The 22,492-nt window shown below is 40.8% G+C and overlaps 1 protein-coding gene across 34 annotated transcripts in view; it reads right to left on the bottom strand.

Moving 5' to 3' along the window:
- Positions 1 to 22,492, bottom strand: part of RIMS1 (regulating synaptic membrane exocytosis 1) — a 540,636-nt gene that overhangs the window by 110,389 nt on the left and 407,755 nt on the right. For 24 of the 34 annotated variants that reach the window (XM_069726596.1, XM_069726589.1, XM_069726584.1 and 21 more), the window contains one exon: positions 20,353 to 20,570. The exons of 9 other annotated variants lie outside the window; for them this stretch is intronic. In XM_069726596.1, the coding sequence (XP_069582697.1) occupies positions 20,353 to 20,570 (218 nt within the window). Of the gene's footprint in view, positions 1 to 6,209; positions 6,341 to 20,352; positions 20,571 to 22,492 lie in introns of those variants that run through there. One more of the 34 variants, XM_069726610.1, reaches the window with a different exon arrangement.

Consider the following 22,492-nt stretch of genomic DNA (forward strand, 5'->3'; position numbering starts at 1 on the left):
CCAATGTTACCATATGGGGCAGCTCCCACCAGCCGACTTTTTGTCGGCCGTTTTCCTCGGTCCGAGACAATCGCAGCATGCAAGTGAGACAGCGCACACCACTCGGATATCATCCGAGTGCTGTGCGCTATAAGCGGACCCCAGCAATGGAGGAGATGGAGAAATTCATTTCTCCGCCTCCTCCGCAGCTGTGCTCCGATCCTCCCTGTGCGAGAGAATCGGAGCACAGACGCATGACACTCGGCTCCTGCTCTGCTGCGAGCAGGAGCCGAGTGTCATTAGCATATTGCATCCGATGCTCTCGCATCAGATGCAATACGCTAGTGTGACCCCGGCCTAACAGTAAAATCTGGTGCTCCGTGTCTTCTGAGCTTTGCACTGCACCTGAAAAATATTTCCCGATTACATGTAGGGTATTGGCGCACTCAGGAAAAAATAGACCTATTAGGTCCTTAGGACCTATCAGCCCTTGGGGCTAAAACAACATTTTAGTGGTAAAAATGTAATTTATTCTTTCCTCACCACTCAGTGGTATAAAATTCTGTGAGGCACATGTGGTGTCAATATGATCACTTCACCACTCAATGAATTCATTGAGGTGTGTAGTATGTAAAATAAGTTCACATATAGGGGGTTTCTGTTGTTCTGGCACCTCAGGGGCTCTGCCAATGTGACATGGCACCCTCAAACCATTCCAGCAAAATCTGAACTCCAATATGGTGCATTTTCCCTTCTGAGCTTTGCACTGTGCCTCAGAAGTAATATTCCCCCACATATGGAGGATTAGCGTACTCAGGAGAAATTGCACAACAAACTGTGTGGTGCAATTTCTCCTGTTACCCTTATGAAAATGCAAAATTTTGGCCCAAAATAACGTTTTTTGTGGGGAAAATGTGATTTGTTTTTATTTTCACCGCTCAATGTTATAAACGTCTGTGAAGCACATGGGGGTTCAAGGTGCGCACCACACACCTAAGTACATTCCTTGAGGGGTCTAGTTTCCAAAAATGGGGTCACTTGTGGGGGGTTTCTACAGTTTAGGCACATAACGTCCGCTAATGATTCCAGGAAATTTTACATTAAAAAAAAAAAGTTATGTCTCAAAATTGACAAAGTTTGGAAGAAAGGTTGATAAATGTACGATCAGTGAGGGTCCCAGTTGTGAGAGCTAAGGCGTTGTGTCCCCCATGCGAATGGATTGGTAACTGAACATTGAAGCAGGATGTCTAAAGGGGAATGTTTCTCTTTGAAGAGAATGCCAAGCCGGCATACAGAGGAGACTTGTAGGCCATGCTATGTTCCTCTAGGAATTTATAAATATTCTCTTCAGCAAGGATGAGGATCCCAAGTGATGTAGCAAGGCTTGAAAAGGTTCAATATTAATTCTTAAGCAGTAAATGTTGGGATTTTCTTATCTGCCAATTAACTGTTAATTAGATTCTTGACCCTTTTCACTTTTTGTCCATTCACCCAGCTGAAAATGGAACATTTGGCACATAGATATAAAGCAGATTTCATTTCTATAACTGGTACTCTCTGGTGATACTAACAGATCAGATAAACAATGTAGCTGTAATTAATCTTGCGAAGGAACAGGAATGTCCATTAGTGGTGGTGATATAAAGATACAACATTTGTTATGAAACAGGAAACGGTAATTTAGTGCTTAAGTTGCATAAGAAGCCCTGGCCAAAAACTGTCCTGAGAGAGATAGGCAACTAATATGGCCAACTTTATAACTTAGGGCTCATACTCACCTGCGAGAAACTCAGATGAGTCTCGCATGTTAATACCCGGCATTGCACTTGGCACTCAGATCGGAGCGTGCGGCCGCATAGGAATACATGCAGCCGCACGCTCCGCTCCTGAGTGCCGGGTATTGACATGCGAGACTCATCTGAGTTTCTCACAGGTGAGTATGAGCCCTTATACAAGTGTTGTCACCAAACTTTCCCACACGGTTAACAAGGACCTGTAGTCAGGTTACAAGTGATCAATTTTTGGCTTTCATTTTATTATCACTGCTCCCCTTTGTATTCGCTTTTTTGTTATTTTTATTTTTAATCCACCATACAGTTCGAGTGATATGGGCAATCCGCTGACTAATAATCCAATGATAATAAAATCTTTATTTTTATATAGTGCTAACATATTCCGCAGCGCTTTACAGTTTGCACACATTATCACCACTGTCCCCGATGGGGCTCACAATCTAAATTCCCTATCAGTATGTCTTTGGAATGTGGGAGGAAACCGGAGTACCCGGAGGAAACCCACGCAAACACGGAGAGAACATACAAACTCTTTGCAGATCTTGTCCTTGGTGGGGCTTGAACCCAGGACTCCAGCGCTGCAAGGCTGCAGTGCTAACCACTGCGCCACCGTGATAAAAATAAACAACAACATAAAAATTAGCACTACACAAAAAGGTCTAAATCTCTGAAACAGTATGGAGGACTAAAGGTACCTTCACACAGAACGATATCGCTAGCGATCCGTGACGTTGCAGCGTCCTGGCTAGCGATATCGTTCAGTTTGACAGGCAGCAGCGATCAGGATCCTGCTGTGCTGTCGTTGGTCGGAGCTAGAAGGCCTGAACTTTCTTTCATCGCTGGATCTCCCGTAGACATCGCTGAATCGGCGTGTGTGACGCTGATTCAGTGATGTCTTCACTGGTAACCAGGGTAAACATCGGGTTACTAAGCGCAGGGCCGCGCTTAGTAACTCGATGTTTACCCTGGTTACCAGCGTAAAAGTAAAAAAAAAAAAACACTACATACTTACCTTCCGCTGTCTGTCCCCCACTGTGCTTCTCTGCATTGTGAGCGCCGGCCAGCCGGAAAGCAGAGCACAGCGGTGACATCACCGCTCTGCTTTCCGGCCGCTGTGCTTACACAGTGCAGAGAAGCACAGCGCCGGGGGACAGACAGAGGAAGGTAAGTATGTAGTGTTTTTTTTTTTTTACTTTTACGCTGGTAACCAGGGTAAACATCGGGTTACTAAGCGCGGCCCTGCGCTTAGTAACCCGATGTTTACCCTGGTTACCGGCATCGTTGGTCGCTGGAGAGCTGTCTGTGTGACAGCTCTCCAGCGACCAAACAGTGACGCTGCAGCGATCGGGATCGTTGTCTGGATCGCTGCAGCATCGCTCAGTGTGAAGGTACCTTAAGCCCTTCACGATCTTGTGATTTTCCATTACTGCGTTCTCGTTTTTTGCTCCCCTTCTTCCCACCACCATAACTTTTTAATTTTTCTGTTAATATGGCCATGTGAGGGCTTGTTTTTTGTGGTCCGAGTTGTAATTTTTAACGACACCATTGATTTTCAAAGTGCGGTTAAATTGCAAAAAAAGTGCAATTCCACAATTGTTTTTATTATTTACAAAGTTCACTAAATCCTAAACTGACATGCTATTATGGTTCTCCTGGTCAGTACGAGTATGCAAGTACCAAATATGTGCAGGTTCTTTTTATTTAAGTGGTGAAAATCCAAAATTTGTAAGAAAAAAATGTGTCGCCATTTTTCAAGACCCATAGCGTCTCCATTTTCGGGATATGGGGTTGGGTGAGGGCTTATTATTTGCACCATGAGCTGACATTTTTATTGATGTAATTTTGGTGCTGATATAATCTTTTGTTCACCATTCGCATGCGTTTTTTTGCGGCAAAAAAACGCATTGCTGTCTATGTAAACGCATGCGTTTTTAAGCACATGCGTTTGCATGCGTTTTTAAACGCATGCTTTTTAATTAAAAAACACAAGAATACACACTGATAAGACAACCCCCAACCCTAACCCTAACCATAAGGGATCCTAAACCTAACCCTAACCCTAAGGGTTAGGATCCCTTAGGGTTAGGATCCCTTAGGGTTAGGGTTAGGATCCCTTAGGGTTAGGGTTAGGGGTAGGGTTAGGATCCCTTAGGGTTAGGGTTAGGATCCCTTAGGGTTAGGGGTAGGGTTAGGATCCCTTAGGGTTAGGGGTAGGGTTAGGATCCCTTAGGGTTAGGGTTAGGATCCCTAGGGTTACTAGGGATCCAAACCCTAACCCTAACCCTAGCTATTTCTGTTTCTAGTGGGTTTTCTTGTTGATTTTGATGATTGGCAGCTGTCACACACTTTTCATCATGCGTTTAAAAAACGCAAACGCAAGAAAAAACGCATGTAAGCACGTCAAAACGCCACGTTTGTATTAAAACATGCAAAAACGCATGCGTCAAAAAAACGCAGCGTTTAAACGCATTTACATGCGTTTTTTCACCAAATGCGTTTGCGTTTAAAACGCTGCGTTTTTAAACGCAAATGTGAAACCAGCCTTAGAAGAACCCATGACTGCTGTTTTTTGGCACAAGGTTAGAGGAGGCTGGGTTTTATAAGGCTGGGAAATTTGCATCACCTGGCCTTTCCTAACGATGATAATGAAGAAACCATAACCCTAACAGGCTAATTAAGGTCTGTAACATTGGTCTTCTGTCTTCTACATCAGCCCAGTTTCCTTTTTAAATTTTTTAAAATGTAAAATATGAATATATAGAGTATATATATATAGGGTCACTGGCACAGAGTATGAAGGGAGATGTGTGTCACTGCGCATATTAGCTTCAGTGATGTGAAACCAGAATTGCTTTTTCTCCAGCACGCTATGTACTGAGAGGGTTATGTTATGGGCTGCTTTTAGTAGACGTTCATAGAGCAGGTGGGAGGTGGTCCACCGTATCTTCACTTACAGAGTCCTGACTGGACCTGTGTGATGTCAAGGTCATGTGATCATCAAATGGGATGTTAAATACCTGGACATGATAGTCAGTCTGGGTGGTGTGTTGGGAGAGGTGGAACTCCCACATAGCTCCTGAAGGACGCTGTGCGTGTTGCCCACAGTTAAGCCTGCAGGGCAAGAGCTCTGTTTAAACTTTACCTTTGGTTTTGATTTTCTGTTATGCCAGAAAGACTCTGCTTATTTTTTCCTGAACCCTGCTGAAGTTTATGCTGTCCATAATAAACTAGCAGATGAACTACTGCCAGTACAGTTTGTGTGTCTACCTGGTAAAACAGCTGTGTGAGTTAACCCCTCACAATATATATTTATTTTTGTATAAAATATATCGAAAATATGTCATCTTTATCTTCGGGCCTTTTAGAGATAATTTAATTTTCAACTTGTTTAAATGTTCACAATAACAGGGGTGCCCAAACTTTCACATGCCACTGTACAGCTGAGCTTTGTGATCTTTATTCCAAGCTGGAAATTCTAGATCCGCAATATCATTTTTCATTCTTTGTTAAGTTGTACATATTTAGTCATTGACTAATAGTCTACCCGAACATGGCACTGTCTATTTTACCTAGTACCATATTTAATTCAGTTCCTTTTTTAGTGTGGTAGAAATAAATGCACGATAAACATAAAATTAAAAGTGCTTTGCAACAGTGGACAAGGGAGGTCACAGGTAAGGGAGGCAGGCAGTATCTATGGAATCTATACAACTTTTTGGTTTACCCAACATTCACAATACAAAGAAGTTTTTAATGTGTATTAATTTAATAGTAATACCATTAAAATATATCACTTTCTTCAACTTTCTATGACCTATATGCCCTATAGATGGCTTACGAGGGTCGATTCTTTTAAGAGATTCCATTTAAACGATATAAACACAGATTATACTTAATATTTTTTCACAAATCCATATATCATTCTGTTCAGCTTCCCCTGATCTATAACATGCTGCCTACAGTTTGGACTGCATTTTCATGGTGAAATGGCTAAGCTAAGGCTAACGGGAAAACGTCAGCTTTTGACCCAAACAAGCCAGTATCTATACTGAGATACTTTTTCTACAGGTTTATGGGATTTTTACCCCCTAAAAATCAACTTCACTTCCTCCCGATGAGTTTGGAAGATCACGGTGCACAATTTATAATTAGGCATAACGTCTTTTTTGAAGACTAAACAGATTTCTATTAAAAAGAATAAACCAAGATTACTGGTATTTTTCTGATTACAAATTTGCCAACTCTGACTAATGGACCACAAAGATGCAATGAAATAAGATACAACTTAATATAATTGTAAGAGAAAAAGTAACGTGACCTAAACAAAGAATATTCTTGGCGACAACCCTTGATGTGAATTCTTAAGCCTTTGAGAAAGACATGTCAGATTGGATTAAACAGTGATAACATCATATCAAATGAAAGGCATTTTCTTACCTTTTCCTTATCCCTCTAGTCTTGATCAGCATTCTGCTGTGTAGCCAAATATCTCAGAGTTTTAAGGCAGATTAAAAGGAGGCCACTTAAAGCCTGTCCTCATCCGTAGCTGCTTTCTACTCGAATTTGCTTAGGGCAATGACATAGCAAGCTTTTAAGATGTTTGAATTGAAACTTATATAATCGCAGGCAGGCTGAAACTCAATGACCTAATTCTGATAACAGTCTTAAATAAATATATATTTGCTTTTCATCTGGATGTGATTACACCATCCGCTGAGAATAGATTATTAAAATGGTTCCAACTTTTAACCTTAGCTTGCAGAATTTCCAGAAAACAGTGACATATTTTTTTATTATTGATCCTTAGAGGAGTTTCCTGGTAAAATGATGAACAGTGCAGTTTTTTAAATACATGTAGTTCATATATTCATATATTCGTTTGTCCCTAATGTCAAATTATTTGTTTGTTTTAAGAGAGCGCTAACACATTAACAAGATCTAACTGTATGAAGACATGTGGCATAACTCAAAACCTGTAGAAACACAGGAGTATAAACCATAGGATCAAAATAAATCCATTAAATATAGAAAATCTTGCCACAGTAAGGTATACGAGTAGAGAAGAGTAAACACAATCCTGTGCTGGACTACGTTTAGGCGGTAAAATAGAATTTAAACGAACACAATGGAAAATAAAGGGAGGTAAATAGACCTGTTCGGCAGCCAAAAGAGTCCCCGACGCGCGTTTCACACACAGCTTCCTCCGAGGGAATCTATGCATATATTTCTAATCTATGCATTTTCTTTTTTGAATCAATGGTCACATTCCTGTGACCAGTGGGGTACCGCAGGGGTCAGTATTGGGACCTGTTCTCTTCAACATATTCATTAATGATCTGGTAGAAGGTTTACACAGTAAAATATCGATATTTTCAGATGATACAAAACTATGTAAAGCAGTTAATACAAGAGAAGATAGTATTCTGCTACAGATGGATCTGGATAAGTTGGAAACTTGGGCTGAAAGGTGGCAGATGAGGTTTAACAATGATAAATGTAAGGTTATACACATGGGAAGAGGGAATCAATATCACCATTACACACTGAACGGGAAACCACTGGGTAAATCTGACAGGGAGAAGGACTTGGGGATCCTAGTTAATGATAAACTTACCTGGAGCAGCCAGTGCCAGGCAGCAGCTGCCAAGGCAAACAGGATCATGGGGTGCATTAAAAGAGGTCTGGATACACATGATGAGAGCATTATACTGCCTCTGTACAAATCCCTAGTTAGACCGCACATGGAGTACTGTGTCCAGTTTTGGGCACCGGTGCTCAGGAAGGATATAATGGAACTAGAGAGAGTACAAAGGAGGGCAACAAAATTAATAAAGGGGATGGGAGAACTACAATACCCAGATAGATTAGCGAAATTAGGATTATTTAGTCTAGAAAAAAGACGACTGAGGGGCGATCTAATAACCATGTATAAGTATATAAGGGGACAATACAAATATCTCGCTGAGGATCTGTTTATACCAAGGAAGGTGACGGGCACAAGGGGGCATTCTTTGCGTCTGGAGGAGAGAAGGTTTTTCCACCAACATAGAAGAGGATTCTTTACTGTTAGGGCAGTGAGAATCTGGAATTGCTTGCCTGAGGAGGTGGTGATGGCGAACTCAGTCGAGGGGTTCAAGAGAGGCCTGGATGTCTTCCTGGAGCAGAACAATATTGTATCATACAATTATTAGGTTCTGTAGAAGGACGTAGATCTGGGTATTTATTATGATGGAATATAGGCTGAACTGGATGGACAAATGTCTTTTTTCGGCCTTACTAACTATGTTACTATGTTACTATGTATGTTATTCCTGTAGCTAATGCACAACCTTCCCTTCAGCGGACATTTGCTTTGATCATCTTCAGCAAAGATTTGTGTTACACCGTAATTCAGATTCTTTGTGCATTTCGCAATCTCTTGGTAAGATTTCGTTCCACCTTGTATCTAATCTATTCTGTCGCATACTTCTGAAGATTGATTTACTGCTATATATAAATTTGTGCATGTGAAATTCTAGGTGTGCATACAGTGCATCTATGTATTCCTTGGTAGGATTTGGTTCCACTTTGTATTTATTCTATTTTGATGCACATTCCTAAAGATTGCCTACCCACTGTTGTATATAGCTTCTTGCATATGAAATTCTGAAGATGTAGAAAAGACCTTTGCTTCATGCATAACAGGGTAACCTCCTCAGTATGAACATATATATTGACAGCTTAGAGGATACTCTAAAAAAAGTAACTTTTATTTATACCATTTAAAAACTATTGTATCTAGCAAAGTGGCAATGATCCAAAAAAAAAACTTATAGTGTCAGGATATAATTACCCACATGATACTCTCCATCAACGCAATAAGCTGTCAATAAGATACACATTACATTTATTGATTCCTGACCATAGATGATAGGACTGAATACCAAATGCAGTGCCCTAGTGCAATAAAGGTGAAAGCAAAATAAAGAAATTGTTTGGATCTCACCCAATTCATGTGCACGCTGGAATCTGGGTCGCATCCACATGGGTAGAAGCGTACCTCAATCTACCCTGTCTTGCCCCCTGCATTAGCTCCTGCCATGACAAGTACAGTACCCAAGTAAGGCTTTTCCTCCAGAAAAAATCCATCCTGACGTGACGCATTTCTTTCTCCGTTAAGAGAAATTATCAGGGAAGTGTACTGTCTTTTAGGGAAGGCACCAACTAGGAGAGACCAAAATTGCTCCAAAACAAAATAGTGAAGAAAGTATCTCTGTGCTTATAAATGCCTATTTATCAAAATTATCATATAAATACCACAGTGGTGGGTATTCCTATAGGGTACAGAGTGCTGTCACCCTGTCACTCAAAGATTGTATCTATTCTATTTTGATGCATACTTCTGAAGATTGATTATTTACTGCTATATATAAATTTGTGCATATGAAATTCTAGGTGTGCATACAGTGCATCTATTTATTCCTTGGTAGGATTTGGTTCCAGCTTGTATTTATTCTATTTTGTTATGAACATGACAGATTACATCCAGGAAGCAAACAGACAACTCTTGGATATAAAATACTACACTCCACTTCAGGGAGATCCGACCAAAAAATACACAGAGGAACTTACACATATCATCAAGGGATTTGATTTCACTTCATCCTCACTGCTGGAACTAATACCAGACAATCCACAAACAGGTACCTTCTACATGTTGCCTAAAATACATAAAGAAGGTAATCCTGGGAGACCTATCATCTCTGGTATTGGGACTTTAACTGAGAATTAGGGTTGAGCAACTTTTCTTTTTATAGGATCTTATCGGGTTTCACGAAACCCGACTTTTTCAAAAGTCGGGTCGAGTGAAATCGGCCGATCCTATAGAAAAGTTGGGGTCGGGGTCGGCCGAAACACGAAACCCAATGCAGTGCAATGGGATACTATGGTTCCCAGGGTCTGAAGGAGAGGAAACTCTCCATCAGGCCCTGGGATCCATATTTAAGTGTAAAATAAAGAATTAAAATAAAAAATATTGCTATACTTACCCTCTGACGCGCCCTGGTACTAACCGGCAGCCTTCCTTCCTTAGAATCAGCGCATGAAGGACCTTAGATGACGTCGCGGCTTGTGATTGGTCGCGCGACCGCCCATGTGACCGCTCACGCGACCAATCACAAGCCACGACGTTACCGAAGGTCATTCAAGCGCTGATTCTTAGGAAGGAAGGCTGCCGGAAAGAAGCAGGGCGCGTCCGAGGGTGAGTATATTCCTATTAGGTATATTCCTATTAGGTATATACTCACCCTCGGACACGCCCTGCTTCTTTCCGGCAGCCTTCCTTCCTAAGAATCAGCGCTTGAATGACCTTCGGTGACGTCGCGGCTTGTGATTGGTCGCGTGAGCGGTCACATGGGCGGTCACGCGACCAATCACAAGCCGCGACATCATCTAAGGTCCTACACGCGCTGATTCTAGGGAAGGAAGGCTGCCGGTTAGTACCAGGGCGCGTCAGAGGGTAAGTATAGCAATATTTTTTATTTTAATTCTTTATTTTACACTTAAATATGGATTCCGATACCGATTTCCGATATTGCAAACATATCGGAACTCGGTATCGGAATTCCGATACCATATTCAGAAGATCGCCGACCTCATGGTCGACCCCACACAGGGGTCGGGTTGGGTTTCATGAAACCCGACTTTGCCAAAAGTCGGCGACTTCTGAAAATGGCCGACCCGTTTCGCTCAACCCTACTGAGAATATATCAGGTTGGGTGGAGAACATTTTGAAACCCTTGGTGAGGCACACACCCAGCTATATCCAGGACACCACGGATATTCTTTGCAAATTGTCAGCGCTGGGCCCACTTCCAGAGGACACTCTACTAGCCACTATGGATGTAGAGTCTCTCTATTCCAACATTCCTCATGAGGATGGAATTGCAGCATGTAAATACTTCCTTCAAGAGAACAATCTAGCCACAGAACCAACACTGCAATTTATCAGGTTTGTGCTCCATCATAACTATTTTTCTTTTGGGAACAATTTATACCAACAGTGTATGGGCAGCGCTATGGGAAGCAAAATGTCCCCACAATATGCTAATTTATTTATGGCGAAACTAGAGGAAGAATTTTTGTCATCTTGTTCTGTTAAACCTTTTGCATACTTCCGCTACATTGATGATCTGCTAATAATATGGACAGGCTCAAAAGATGATCTACTCACCTTCCACAATAACTTCAACAAGTACCACCCAACCATCAAGCTCACCCTCAACGTTTCAAAGACCCAAATACACTTTCTTGACATGACCATATACATCAAGGACAATGCCATACAGACATCCATTTACCACAAGCCCACCGGACGTCCGGCTTATCTTAGATGGAACAGCTTTCATCCAAGACACACAAAAAAATCCATCATCTACAGTCAAGCTCTGAGATATATTCGGATCTGTTCAGACAGCAAAGACAGGGAACTACAGCTGCGATCACTGAGGAATACATTCCTACAACAAGGATACCATCCATTGGCAAGAGATAAGCAGATCCACAGGGCTACAAGGATCCCAAGAAACAGCCTCCTGGATTACAAACTGAGTGAGTATAACAACAGGGTACCTCTTGTGGTCACATACAACCCCCACATGAGCATCCTAAGGAAGATTGGTACTGAACTCCAACCTATATTCAATAGAGATCACAAATTGAAAGACTTATTCCCTGAACTACCACTTCTCTCCTACAAACAGCCCCCTAACTTAAGGAATCTGCTTGTCAGAAGTGTCCTCTCATCACCATCAGTGACTGGTACATTCCCCTGTAACAATAAAAAATGCAAAACGTGTACCCACATATTACCAACAGATATAATCCATGTACCAAACACAAATCAGGACTATAAGGTCATGGGCTCCTTTTCTTGTACATCCTCCAACGTGGTGTACATGATACAATGTGCAAGGTGCCCTGGAAATATCTATATTGGGGAAACTATGCAAAGACTACAAACTAGAATGAACCTACACAGACACATAATCAGGAATGACGTGGACACACCTGTGGGAAAACATTTCTCTGGACCTGGACACAGTATGACAGACTTAAAAGTCTTAATACTAAAAGGTAATTTTAAGGACCACAAGGAAAGAAAAATTTGGGAATACAAACTAATGAAGATGTTTAATTTGTTGACACTAGGACTCAATTTAACACCTGGATTTATGAGTCACTACATGGATACAATTCACACCTCCACCAGACAGACTCCAGATAACTAAGAACATTGTTCCCACTGCCTTTCTATTTGTAAGAAAATGCCTAATTTGATTACCTTGGCTTATCTATGGCCTCATCACACTTCCCACCCCCTAACAAATGTCCTGCTGTACTATTCTTTAAATGTTGTGCTTTTTTCTTATTAATCTATTTGTAATCCTTCCTGAAGAAGGAGCCACTGTGCTCTGAAAGCTTGCAAACATATTATTTTCTGGTTAGCCAATATTCACATCGATTTTCTGGCTAACACGGTACCACAATACAATTTGTTATTGTACATCATTCTATTTTGATGCATATTCCTGAAGATTCACTACCCACTGTTCTATATAGCTTCTTGCATGTGAAATTGTAGGTGTTTAAACTATCACAGTGCTAAATAAACTGAGGTAAATAGATGTATTTGTCAGCCAAAGGAGCACCCCTGACGCGCGTTTCGCATCCACCTTCCTCCGAAAGAACCTATGCACATATTTTTAATAAATGCATTTTCTTTTTTGAATCAGAGGTCACATTCCTGTAGCTAATGCACAACCTTCCCTTCAGCAGACATTTGCTTCGATTATCTTCAGCAAAGATTTGTGTCACACAGCGATTCAGATTCTTTGTGCATCTCTCAATCTCTTGATTATTTACTGCTATATATAAATTTGTGCATATGAAATTCTAGATGTGCATACAGTGCATCTAATTATTCCTTGGTAGCATTTGCATCCATCGTGTATTTATTCCATTTTGATGCATATTCCTGATGACTGACTACCCACTGTTATATATAGTTTCGTGCATATGAAATTCTAGGACTGTATATAGTTATACATACATGCTAGCCACCTATGTATATAGTTATCCACTATGTATATAGTTAGTAATACTCATTGACTATTGTTGGCTGTACTTGGAGGCTTTATGTGTGACTTTCCCTATTTTTGATACTGTTTTAAACCTTTTAATATATTTTGAAATTTGTTCAATAAAGATTAGTTTTTTTTACGTATGGCTTATACTCCTGTTTTTTTATAGGTTTTGTGATTTATTATATGGGAGAGCCTTCGATAATTTTGGTCCATTGGGTAACTAACATGTGGCAGAAATCTCTACAACAGGTCCATATTCATGTTTACGGTTTGCAAAACCAAATCACATTGTACAAAAACATCTAGATGTCTGAAACAGATTTTTGGGGAATGCAAAATATGATATTCAAACGGATCTGACGAAAGTACCGTATACAGTGGGGCAAAAAAGTATTTAGTCAGTCAGCAATAGTGCAAGTTCCACCACTTAAAAAGATGAGAGGCGTCTGTAATTTACATCATAGGTAGACCTCAACTATGGGAGACAAACTGAGAAAAAAAAAATCCAGAAAATCACATTGTCTGTTTTTTTAACATTTTATTTGCATATTATGGTGGAAAATAAGTATTTGGTCAGAAACAAACAATCAAGATTTCTGGCTCTCACAGACCTGTAACTTCTTCTTTAAGAGTCTCCTCTTTCCTCCACTCATTACCTGTAGTAATGGCACCTGTTTAAACTTGTTATCAGTATAAAAAGACACATGTGCACACCCTCAAACAGTCTGACTCCAAACTCCACTATGGTGAATACCAAAGAGCTGTCAAAGGACACCAGAAACAAAATTGTAGCCCTGCACCAGGCTGGGAAGACTGAATCTGCAATAGCCAACCAGCTTGGAGTGAAGAAATCAACAGTGGGAGCAATAATTAGAAAATGGAAGACATACAAGACCACTGATAATCTCCCTCGATCTGGGGCTCCACGCAAAATCCCACCCCGTGGGGTCAGAATGATCACAAGAACGGTGATCAAAAATCCCAGAACCACGCGGAGAGACCTAGTGAATGAACTGCAGAGAGCTGGGACCAATGTAACAAGGCCTACCATAAGTAACACACTACGCCACCATGGACTCAGATCCTGCAGTGCCAGACGTGTCCCACTGCTTAAGCCAGTACATGTCCGGGCCCGTCTGAAGTTTGCTAGAGAGCATTTGGATGATCCAGAGGAGTTTTGGGAGAATGTCCTATGGTCTGATGAAACCAAACTGGAACTGTTTGGTAGAAACACAACTTGTCGTGTTTGGAGGAAAAAGAATACTGAGTTGCATCCATCAAACACCATGCCTACTGTAAAGCATGGTGGTGGAAACATCATGCTTTGGGGCTGTTTCTCTGCAAAGGGGCCAGGACGACTGATCCGGGTACATGAAAGAATGAATGGGGCCATGTATCGTGAGATTTTGAGTGCAAACCTCTTTCCATCAGCAAGGGCGTTGAAGATGAAACGTGGCTGGGACTTTCAACATGACAATGATCCAAAGCACACCGCCAGGGCAACGAAGGAGTGGCTTCGTAAGAAGCATTTCAAGGTCCTGGAGTGGCCTAGCCAGTCTCCAGATCTCAACCCTATAGAAAACCTTTGGAGGGAGTTGAAAGTCCGTGTTGCCAAGCGAAAAGCCAAAAACATCACTGCTCTAGAGGAGATCTGCATGGAGGAATGGGCCAACATACCAACAACAGTGTGTGGCAACCTTGTGAAGACTTACAGAAAACGTGTGACCTCTGTCATTGCCAACAAAGGATATATTACAAAGTATTGAGATGAAATTTTGTTTCTGACCAAATACTTATTTTCCACCATAATATGCAAATAAAATGTTAAAAAACAGACAATATGATTTTCTGGATTTTTTTTTCTCAGTTTGTCTCCCATAGTTGAGGTCTACCTATGATGTAAATTACAGACGCCTCTCATCTTTTTAAGTGGTGGAACTTGCACTATTGCTGACTGACTAAATACTTTTTTGCCCCACTGTATTATCTTTATTTATATATCAGTATAAATTTGATAGAATCATGTAATTAAAGGGAATCTATCAGCACATTTTTGCTATGTCACCTGAGGGCATCATGAGATAGGGACTTTGTGTCACATATTAGCCTGTGTCATGTGGCTTCAACACAATGAGTGTTTTATCAGCAGGAGATTATCACTGCTGGACTAGATGCCCACATGCTTCCTGGTCAAACCATGCCACCAGCACTGATTAGCATCTTAATGTCAATGGACAATGTACACATAAATCAGAGGTGTGGGCAGAGGCTGCTTTTGAGCTCTGCTGCAGGATACATCTAAGAACTCTTGATTGTATCTCACCCAGTAAGCTAAGTGATACATCACTGGAATCAAGGTCTCTTTTACTATGTTTTACTGCTCTTAGATAAGGTAGCAAAAACCTGGCAACAAAGAAGCCATCTTTAAATAAAGCCGAACTTTGATCACCACCAATCATAAAACTATACTAAGTTCATGTACAGTCAGGAGTATGTAAAATCATCTGTTTTTTATTCTAAAAAAAAATGGCTTTATATGGTCTTATGGTATTTTGTAAATCCATTTTTCAGATCCGCATTACATTTGTACCTCAATTTTTTACATCCTGTGCCACCAATATGTCCATTTTCTACATGTCTATGGCATCCATTTAATAAATAAAAAAGTCAAATACAGTTTTCTACCTAAATAATTCTAATAAATCCATGAAAAACACACAACATATAGTAGTGACATATGGTGAACTGACTGTGCTCTATTGTTTGCACACCCATTGGCTGATGATGGGCGAGTGTGACCAGGAACACAGACGAAAGTAGTGAATGCTGAGATTTTCTACATGCAGACACTCAGTCCATGTGTAAAAACGGCCGTGTGAACTGCCACATTGACTTGCATTGATCCTTGTGCTGTCCTTATCTACTCGTTCTGCGTATGGACAACACAATGATGTTTGATATATTCTTCTGAATGAGACCTAAGGGTGAGATCAGATGGTTAAACTGGGCGACATGGGTGAAACTCTGCCCAACCGCGGTAACAAGTGACTGATGACTGCAACATTATTAACAACCATGCAGTCGTGGGCTGAGTTTTAGCGGCGTTTGGTCAGCTAGACCTCACCCTAAGATTAGGCATGTATAGCGGTTAATAGCGGCTTGTAAGCCTGACATTAGTCAATGTCGATGCAAAGGAAACAAAAAAAAACAACAATCTTTCTACTCGTGTGATATGCAGGTAAAATTGTCACAAATTTCAAAGTCTAACATTAAAATAGAAAAAATATTATATGATTCAAAATGTAAAAAATATATGTAATCACCAATTAAATGTCAGAGTTCTTTAGGCTCATTTTAGCCTTGCCTGTAATAGCCAATTCCACTACTGTATATATATATTTTTCATGTGCTCAGTCTGGGCTTAAATATACTTAATATTGCAGGCGGTGAGTAGCATTAAGGTGTTTTTACATTATGCCTTTTAAATCACTGTCTACTGGCACATATTTGCCGACCATTCATAGATGTAACAGGCCAACACCATAATAATTTGTGTAGGGAACGACCAGTAATAGATCGTTCAGTGCGTATAGCCTGCACTATTATCAGCTTATCGGTTATCAGTGCAGATCCTGTTTACACAGGATGAGGTACTGCAGAGAATGATCATCTTTTGGGAAAAAAACAAACGATCATTTTACCAGATGAAAGAGCATTTTCTTTGTTTGTTGGGTGATCAACCGCCTGTATACACTGCACAATGAATGGCAATATACCACATTTTTCAGACTATAAGATGCACCCCAAATTTTCAGAAGACAAATAGGGAAATAAATGAATGCATCAAATGGGGGTCCGTCTTACAGTCCGAGTTCGGGTTACCGGGGGTAGGTGTTTGGGTGCGCTGGCGGAGCGGGGTCACGGGAGGTGTTCGGTGGTCTGGCAATGATCTGTCTCTAATCCCAGGCTGATGCAGCAGGTTTGGCAGTGGTGCGGGGGGAACAGCCAACATTTTGTGAAAGCCCAGGGTCCCTGCACATTCATTGCTGGAATGTGGTGTCCTCTGGGAACGTGGTCGTTGAAGGTGGAGCATGCGCGGAATGAGATCTTGGAACAGAGATCTCATCTCCCAAGATCTTGTTACCGAGATCTCAATCTGCACATGCGCCACCTTCAGCGGCCACTTTCCCAGAGGCCACCACATTACAGCAATGGAGGTGTGGGGGCTCTGAGCTTTCACAAAATGTTAGCGGAGCCCCCGCATCTCCGAGCAACGCCGAAACTGCCGCACCAGCCTGGGGTGGGAGTCAGATCATGACCCTGCAGAGTCAGACCACCAAACACCTCCTCTTCCCAGGCCAGGGCCGGGAATCACGCGACTCCTGCTGCCGCCGCACTCCTGGTAAGTACATCAGGACTATAAGACGCACCCCCATTTTCCCCAAAAATGTTTAGGAAAAAAGGGCGTCTTATAGTCCAAAAAATACATAATACTCCTAGGAATACTCGTTTCCGATAAACTTGCAGTGTAAATGCATCTTTCATAGTGTAGCATGCTATATGCAATGTAATAATTATTACATCTGAGTACTGAACTTCCATTTTGACAATCAGACAGTGGGAACAATATACAGTAGCTAGTAAAGGTGGACAGCTTTCTAGCATAACAGAAGATTCCTAGCTATATCACAAGTTAATTAGTGCTCATTTCACATGGATCACTACAATCTGTATGGCGATAAAATGATCCATAACACCGTTCCCGACTTTCCTTTTTTTTACACTTTTGTTTTTTCCTCAAATTCTTCCAAGAGCTATAACTTTTTTACTGATTGATCCACATAGCCATATGAGGGTTTGTTTTATTCGAAAAAAAAATTGTACTTTTGAATATCATCATTCCTTTTATTATGTGATGTACTGGAAAGCAGTAAAAAAAAATTCCAAATGATGCAAAATAGTGAAAAGACGCAATCCTGGAATTGTTTATTTTTTTTTACTTACAATGTTCATCTTTCAGCTGTTGGAAGCAGATAATGGCTGAATAACACAGTCATCATCTGCCGGGAAAGATGCGGGCTTGAGTTGCAAGCTCGCACCAAAGTCAGGGGTCGGCATATGATGTAACTGTAAGTCATATGTCAGGAAGGGGTTAATATGATCAATATGTCTCCATATGGCATGCATAGTGTTATGCGGGACATCACCTGTTTACAGGGAGCGATAAACTGCTGACAACAATGATTGACTGGCCCACAAAAGAGATCCAATCAGTAGACGAACGACCGAATCACTCATCTGTTGGCTGATCAGATATAAGAGTTCTATATTTCGCCAGTTACTTACAATATTATATTATGTATGGCATTCTAACAGTACTCGTGATATCCCAGTCAGCAATTCACCAATTCATTCATTCCATGTTGTAACTGTCCATAAATTATTACATTATGTTGCAGTGATTTTTGTCATATTGTAGTTATGGTGTTACATTGAATTTTCAAAGTCTCATTTATCATTTCTAGTCCAAAAGTAAGTAGCCAGAATTAATAAGATATAGTAGTGGCAAATTCAGCACTACTGTTTTAAAGAGGTCTTCTCAGCTCTCCTTTTATGTCTGTCCATGTAAAGATGTGCAGAATATTGTACATATTCTGAAGCACCTTTTCCTTGATCTTTGCATTATGCCTTTCCTCTAATATTCCTATATATGATTAAAGTGACAAATGGGTGTTACCATTGGGGGGGTGTTCCTACTCAGGCTGACATTGTCCAATCAGCGCTGAGAGTAACAGAGTGTGTAGGGACACGCCTCTTTGATATGGGGGAAAGGTTACACCCAGATATTTCTATGAGGAAGTACAGAACAGCAGCACAATGTGGCGCTATTATTTCAACGTTTATCTCCTAAAAGATGTTAGTAATGGTAAAGGCTTCAAGTCGTAAAGGTATGTGCATGCGTTTAGCATTTGTAGCAAATTTCCCTGTTGCAAAAACCAAAGTGTTGGCAGGAAAGAATGCTGCAAAAAATCTGTGCATTTTGTATTTTTTTTTTGTGAAACGATTCACAACATGGAGATTTGAAACAACACCTTTAGGCTATGTGCACACGTTCAGGATTTTTCGCGGTTTTTTCGCTATAAAACGCGATAAAACCATGAAAAAAAAACGCACACATTAAGCATTCTATTATTAGAATGCATTTTTGTGCACATGTTGCGTTTTTTTCTGCCACGCAATCGCATTCTGGAAAAAAACGCAGCATGTTCATTCCTTGTGCAGAATGGCGGGGATTCCGCACACATAGGAATGCATTGATCTGCTTACTTCAAGCATGGGGCTATGTCCACCATGTGGGAAGAAAGCGGATCATGTGCGGTTGGTACCCAGGGTGGAGGAGAGGAGACTGTCCTCCAGGCCCTGGGAACCATATAATTGTTAAAAAAAAAAAGAATTAAAATAATAAATCGTGACATTCTCGCCTTCCGGCGTCACTCGCAGCGTTCCCGCTCCTCGCGATGCTCCCGTTTCCAGTGATGCTTTGCGGCAATGACCTGTGATGACGAGGGTCTCGCGAGACCGCTACATCATCTGAGGTCATTGCCGCTAGGCATTATTGGGAACGGGAGCATCGCGAGGAGCGGGAAGACCGCCAGGGACACCGGAAGGTGAGAATATCACGATTTATTATTTTTTTTATTATTTTTAACATTAGATCTTTTTACTATTGATGCTGCATAGGAAGCATCAATAGTGTTTGACAAGTGTGACCAACTTTTTACTATGTTTGACAATTGTGAACAACCTATCAATCAGTTTTCCATGCGATGCCACAGATCGCTTAGAAAACGCTAGCATTCTGCAAGCTAATTACGCTTGTAAAACGCTAGTGTTTAGCGGGAAAACGCATGCCAATTCTGCATGCGTTTTACCCACGGCACAGTTGGGGAATTGCTGTGGAAAGTTCCGCGGCAATTCCGGACGAGTGCACATAGCCTAAGGTTCAAATCGGCATGGAGATAAATAAGAAGTGTGTATGAGACTTTACAAATCCCATACATTTTTGGTTACAAAAATGCGCTGAAAGAAACAACTTAAAAAAGCAGCGTGTAAACAAGCCCTAAAGTTGCAAGAAATCAAAGGGTTGTTCCCAGGCTGTAAATGTATGCTGCATACAGTATTCCATGTGTGAGAAAAACTACTTAATTTGATGAGAAAAAAACTAAAAGTAATATATAGCATAAGCATGTAAAGAAGTAGGTAATCAGAACTGATGCAAATATTTCTATCACATAATAAGACTTGCATTGCAGTAACTATGGGGAATGGTACAAATGCTATAATTCCTATAACGTGTTCAGAACATTTCTTCTTCTTCCACAAACCTTTTCCTGTGGAATAAAATTAGCAAGCACATTTCTCTAAGAGTAAATGGGGAAACAAAGAACACCACTCACCTGTTTGGCTGAGCTGTGATGTGCTCCTACTTCTCCGGGACACTATGGCAACTACTTTGGCACTCAAGCTTGGTCTTCTTTTCTTTCCGCATGTCATAACCGTACCCACAGCTGTATCAGACTGGCTTCCATCATTGTGTTCTAGCTTGTAGATCTCGCCACTTACACTTGTGCTCTTAGTAATTCTCCCTGAATATCCCAACCGTCTGCCTTGCATCCTGGGTGGAATAAACACAGCAATATTCCAGAAATATTCAACATACCGTACTAAAAAGCACAACATGTTGGAGTACATTTTATAATATGAGCGCTTACAGTCATAAATCTGTACTTTACAATTTTTGGAATCAATTTGACACTGCTGCATTTTACTGACAGTAAGTGCACAGTGCCTATATTTTTACTTTTTTATCTAAATGGCTCCAAGTTAATTTAATTACAATATTTTATGGGAGGATGGAGTTCAGTTTTTGGTTTTAAAGTGGTTGTCTACTACTCGGACAACACCTTCTCAATCCTCAGGTTTCCCCCTTGTAAAATAACAACTCTTATACTCAGCTCTGGTGCCGGCGCAGTTCCAGCGGTGTTGGCACTGGCTCTCTCAGGGATCACATGACATGATTATGTCAGAGCTTGCTTCACTCTTCCGGCCTTTCAACAAATACACTGGGGGAAGTCAGAGCTGATTCTTTCTCATTTCCTTCGAATGCATGTGATATGCTAAAGGCAGGGAGAGTGAAGCAAGCGCTGATTGGCCGCAGGGATTACATGACATAACAATGTTACGCAATCCATGGGAGAGCCAGTGCAGACAATGCTGGAAGGGCGCCGGCACCGGAGGCGAGTATAGTTGTTATTATTTTACAAGGGGGAAACAAGAGGTTTGAGAAGGGGTTGTCCGAGTAATGGATAAATCCTTTAAGGTCCATTTGAACTTGCTGACTGTTGAATAAAAAATCTGTTAATAAAAGCTGATTGGCTATAACCAAACCTGCTTAGACAGGCTGACCAGACGTTTATGTACATAAAAAAATTGTTAAAGGGGTTATACCAAGAGGGAAAGTTAATCAGTACCAAATTGGAGAGGGAATATCTTCCCAATTGTTGAGGGTTTGACTGCTGGTTCTTAGGTTCGCTGTGGGCCAAACCGCTGATTCAGAGAACCAAGAGAATGGAATGGTGGTTGATCATCCTCAACCCCACTATATTCATTCTCTATGGGACCACCGAACATAGGTGACCACAGCTATTCCTCAACATTCCCATTAAGAATGAATAGAGTGCAGTTGTGCATTATCGACCACCGCTCCAGTCATATGGAGCTCTTCAAAGCTCCAGTTCTCAGAATCCAGTGATCTGGAAGTTATCATCTAAATAGGGAATAACTTAGAAAAAAGATCAGAAAACAACATTATTTAGCAAAAATATTAAAAACTCTCAAAGGCTTCCCCATATATCATTAAAGGGGTATTCCCATCTCTAATATCCTATCCCAAATATGTAGTAGATGTTATGGTCATATCAGCAAATACCTCCAATTAGAAATTTAGTATAGTTCTACTGATTTGCTATGTTGCTTACCCCATGTGCAGGGTATTGCAGGACCTTAGGTATCCGTGGTTATGACCTCTAACAACTAACTGACAGTATGTGTGTGGTCATAACCACGAAGACCTAAGCTACTGCAATGCCCTACATGAGATAAGTAACATAGCGAACCAGAAGAACTATACCACATTTCTAATTGGAGGTATTTCCTAATATTATTACGCCTACTACATATTGGGAGAGAATCTTGTATATGGGAATACCCCTTTATATATAATGCAGTAATGTAAAAATGTATGAAACAGTGATCAGATATTCCATAACTATATGATCACACATCTACTAACCATACTGCCTGTGAGGCCATCAATTCATAAGGAAAATGTGACTTGGCACCTTCATTACTGAAATGAGCCCCTCCAAACATTTACAGAATATACAATCAATACACTCCCTGACAGAAGTTATGTCGCTTATCCATGTTATGTAAATAAAAACTTATAACCTGACGTTAAATTCATCCATTGGTTGTATAATTTTTTTTTGAAAGCTGAAACCCTCCGAAATGTGGTTTAGGTTAAGAAAATAAATT

This window comes from Ranitomeya imitator, chromosome 5 (assembly GCF_032444005.1).
Source record: "Ranitomeya imitator isolate aRanImi1 chromosome 5, aRanImi1.pri, whole genome shotgun sequence".
Classification (NCBI taxonomy): Eukaryota; Metazoa; Chordata; class Amphibia; order Anura; family Dendrobatidae; genus Ranitomeya; species Ranitomeya imitator.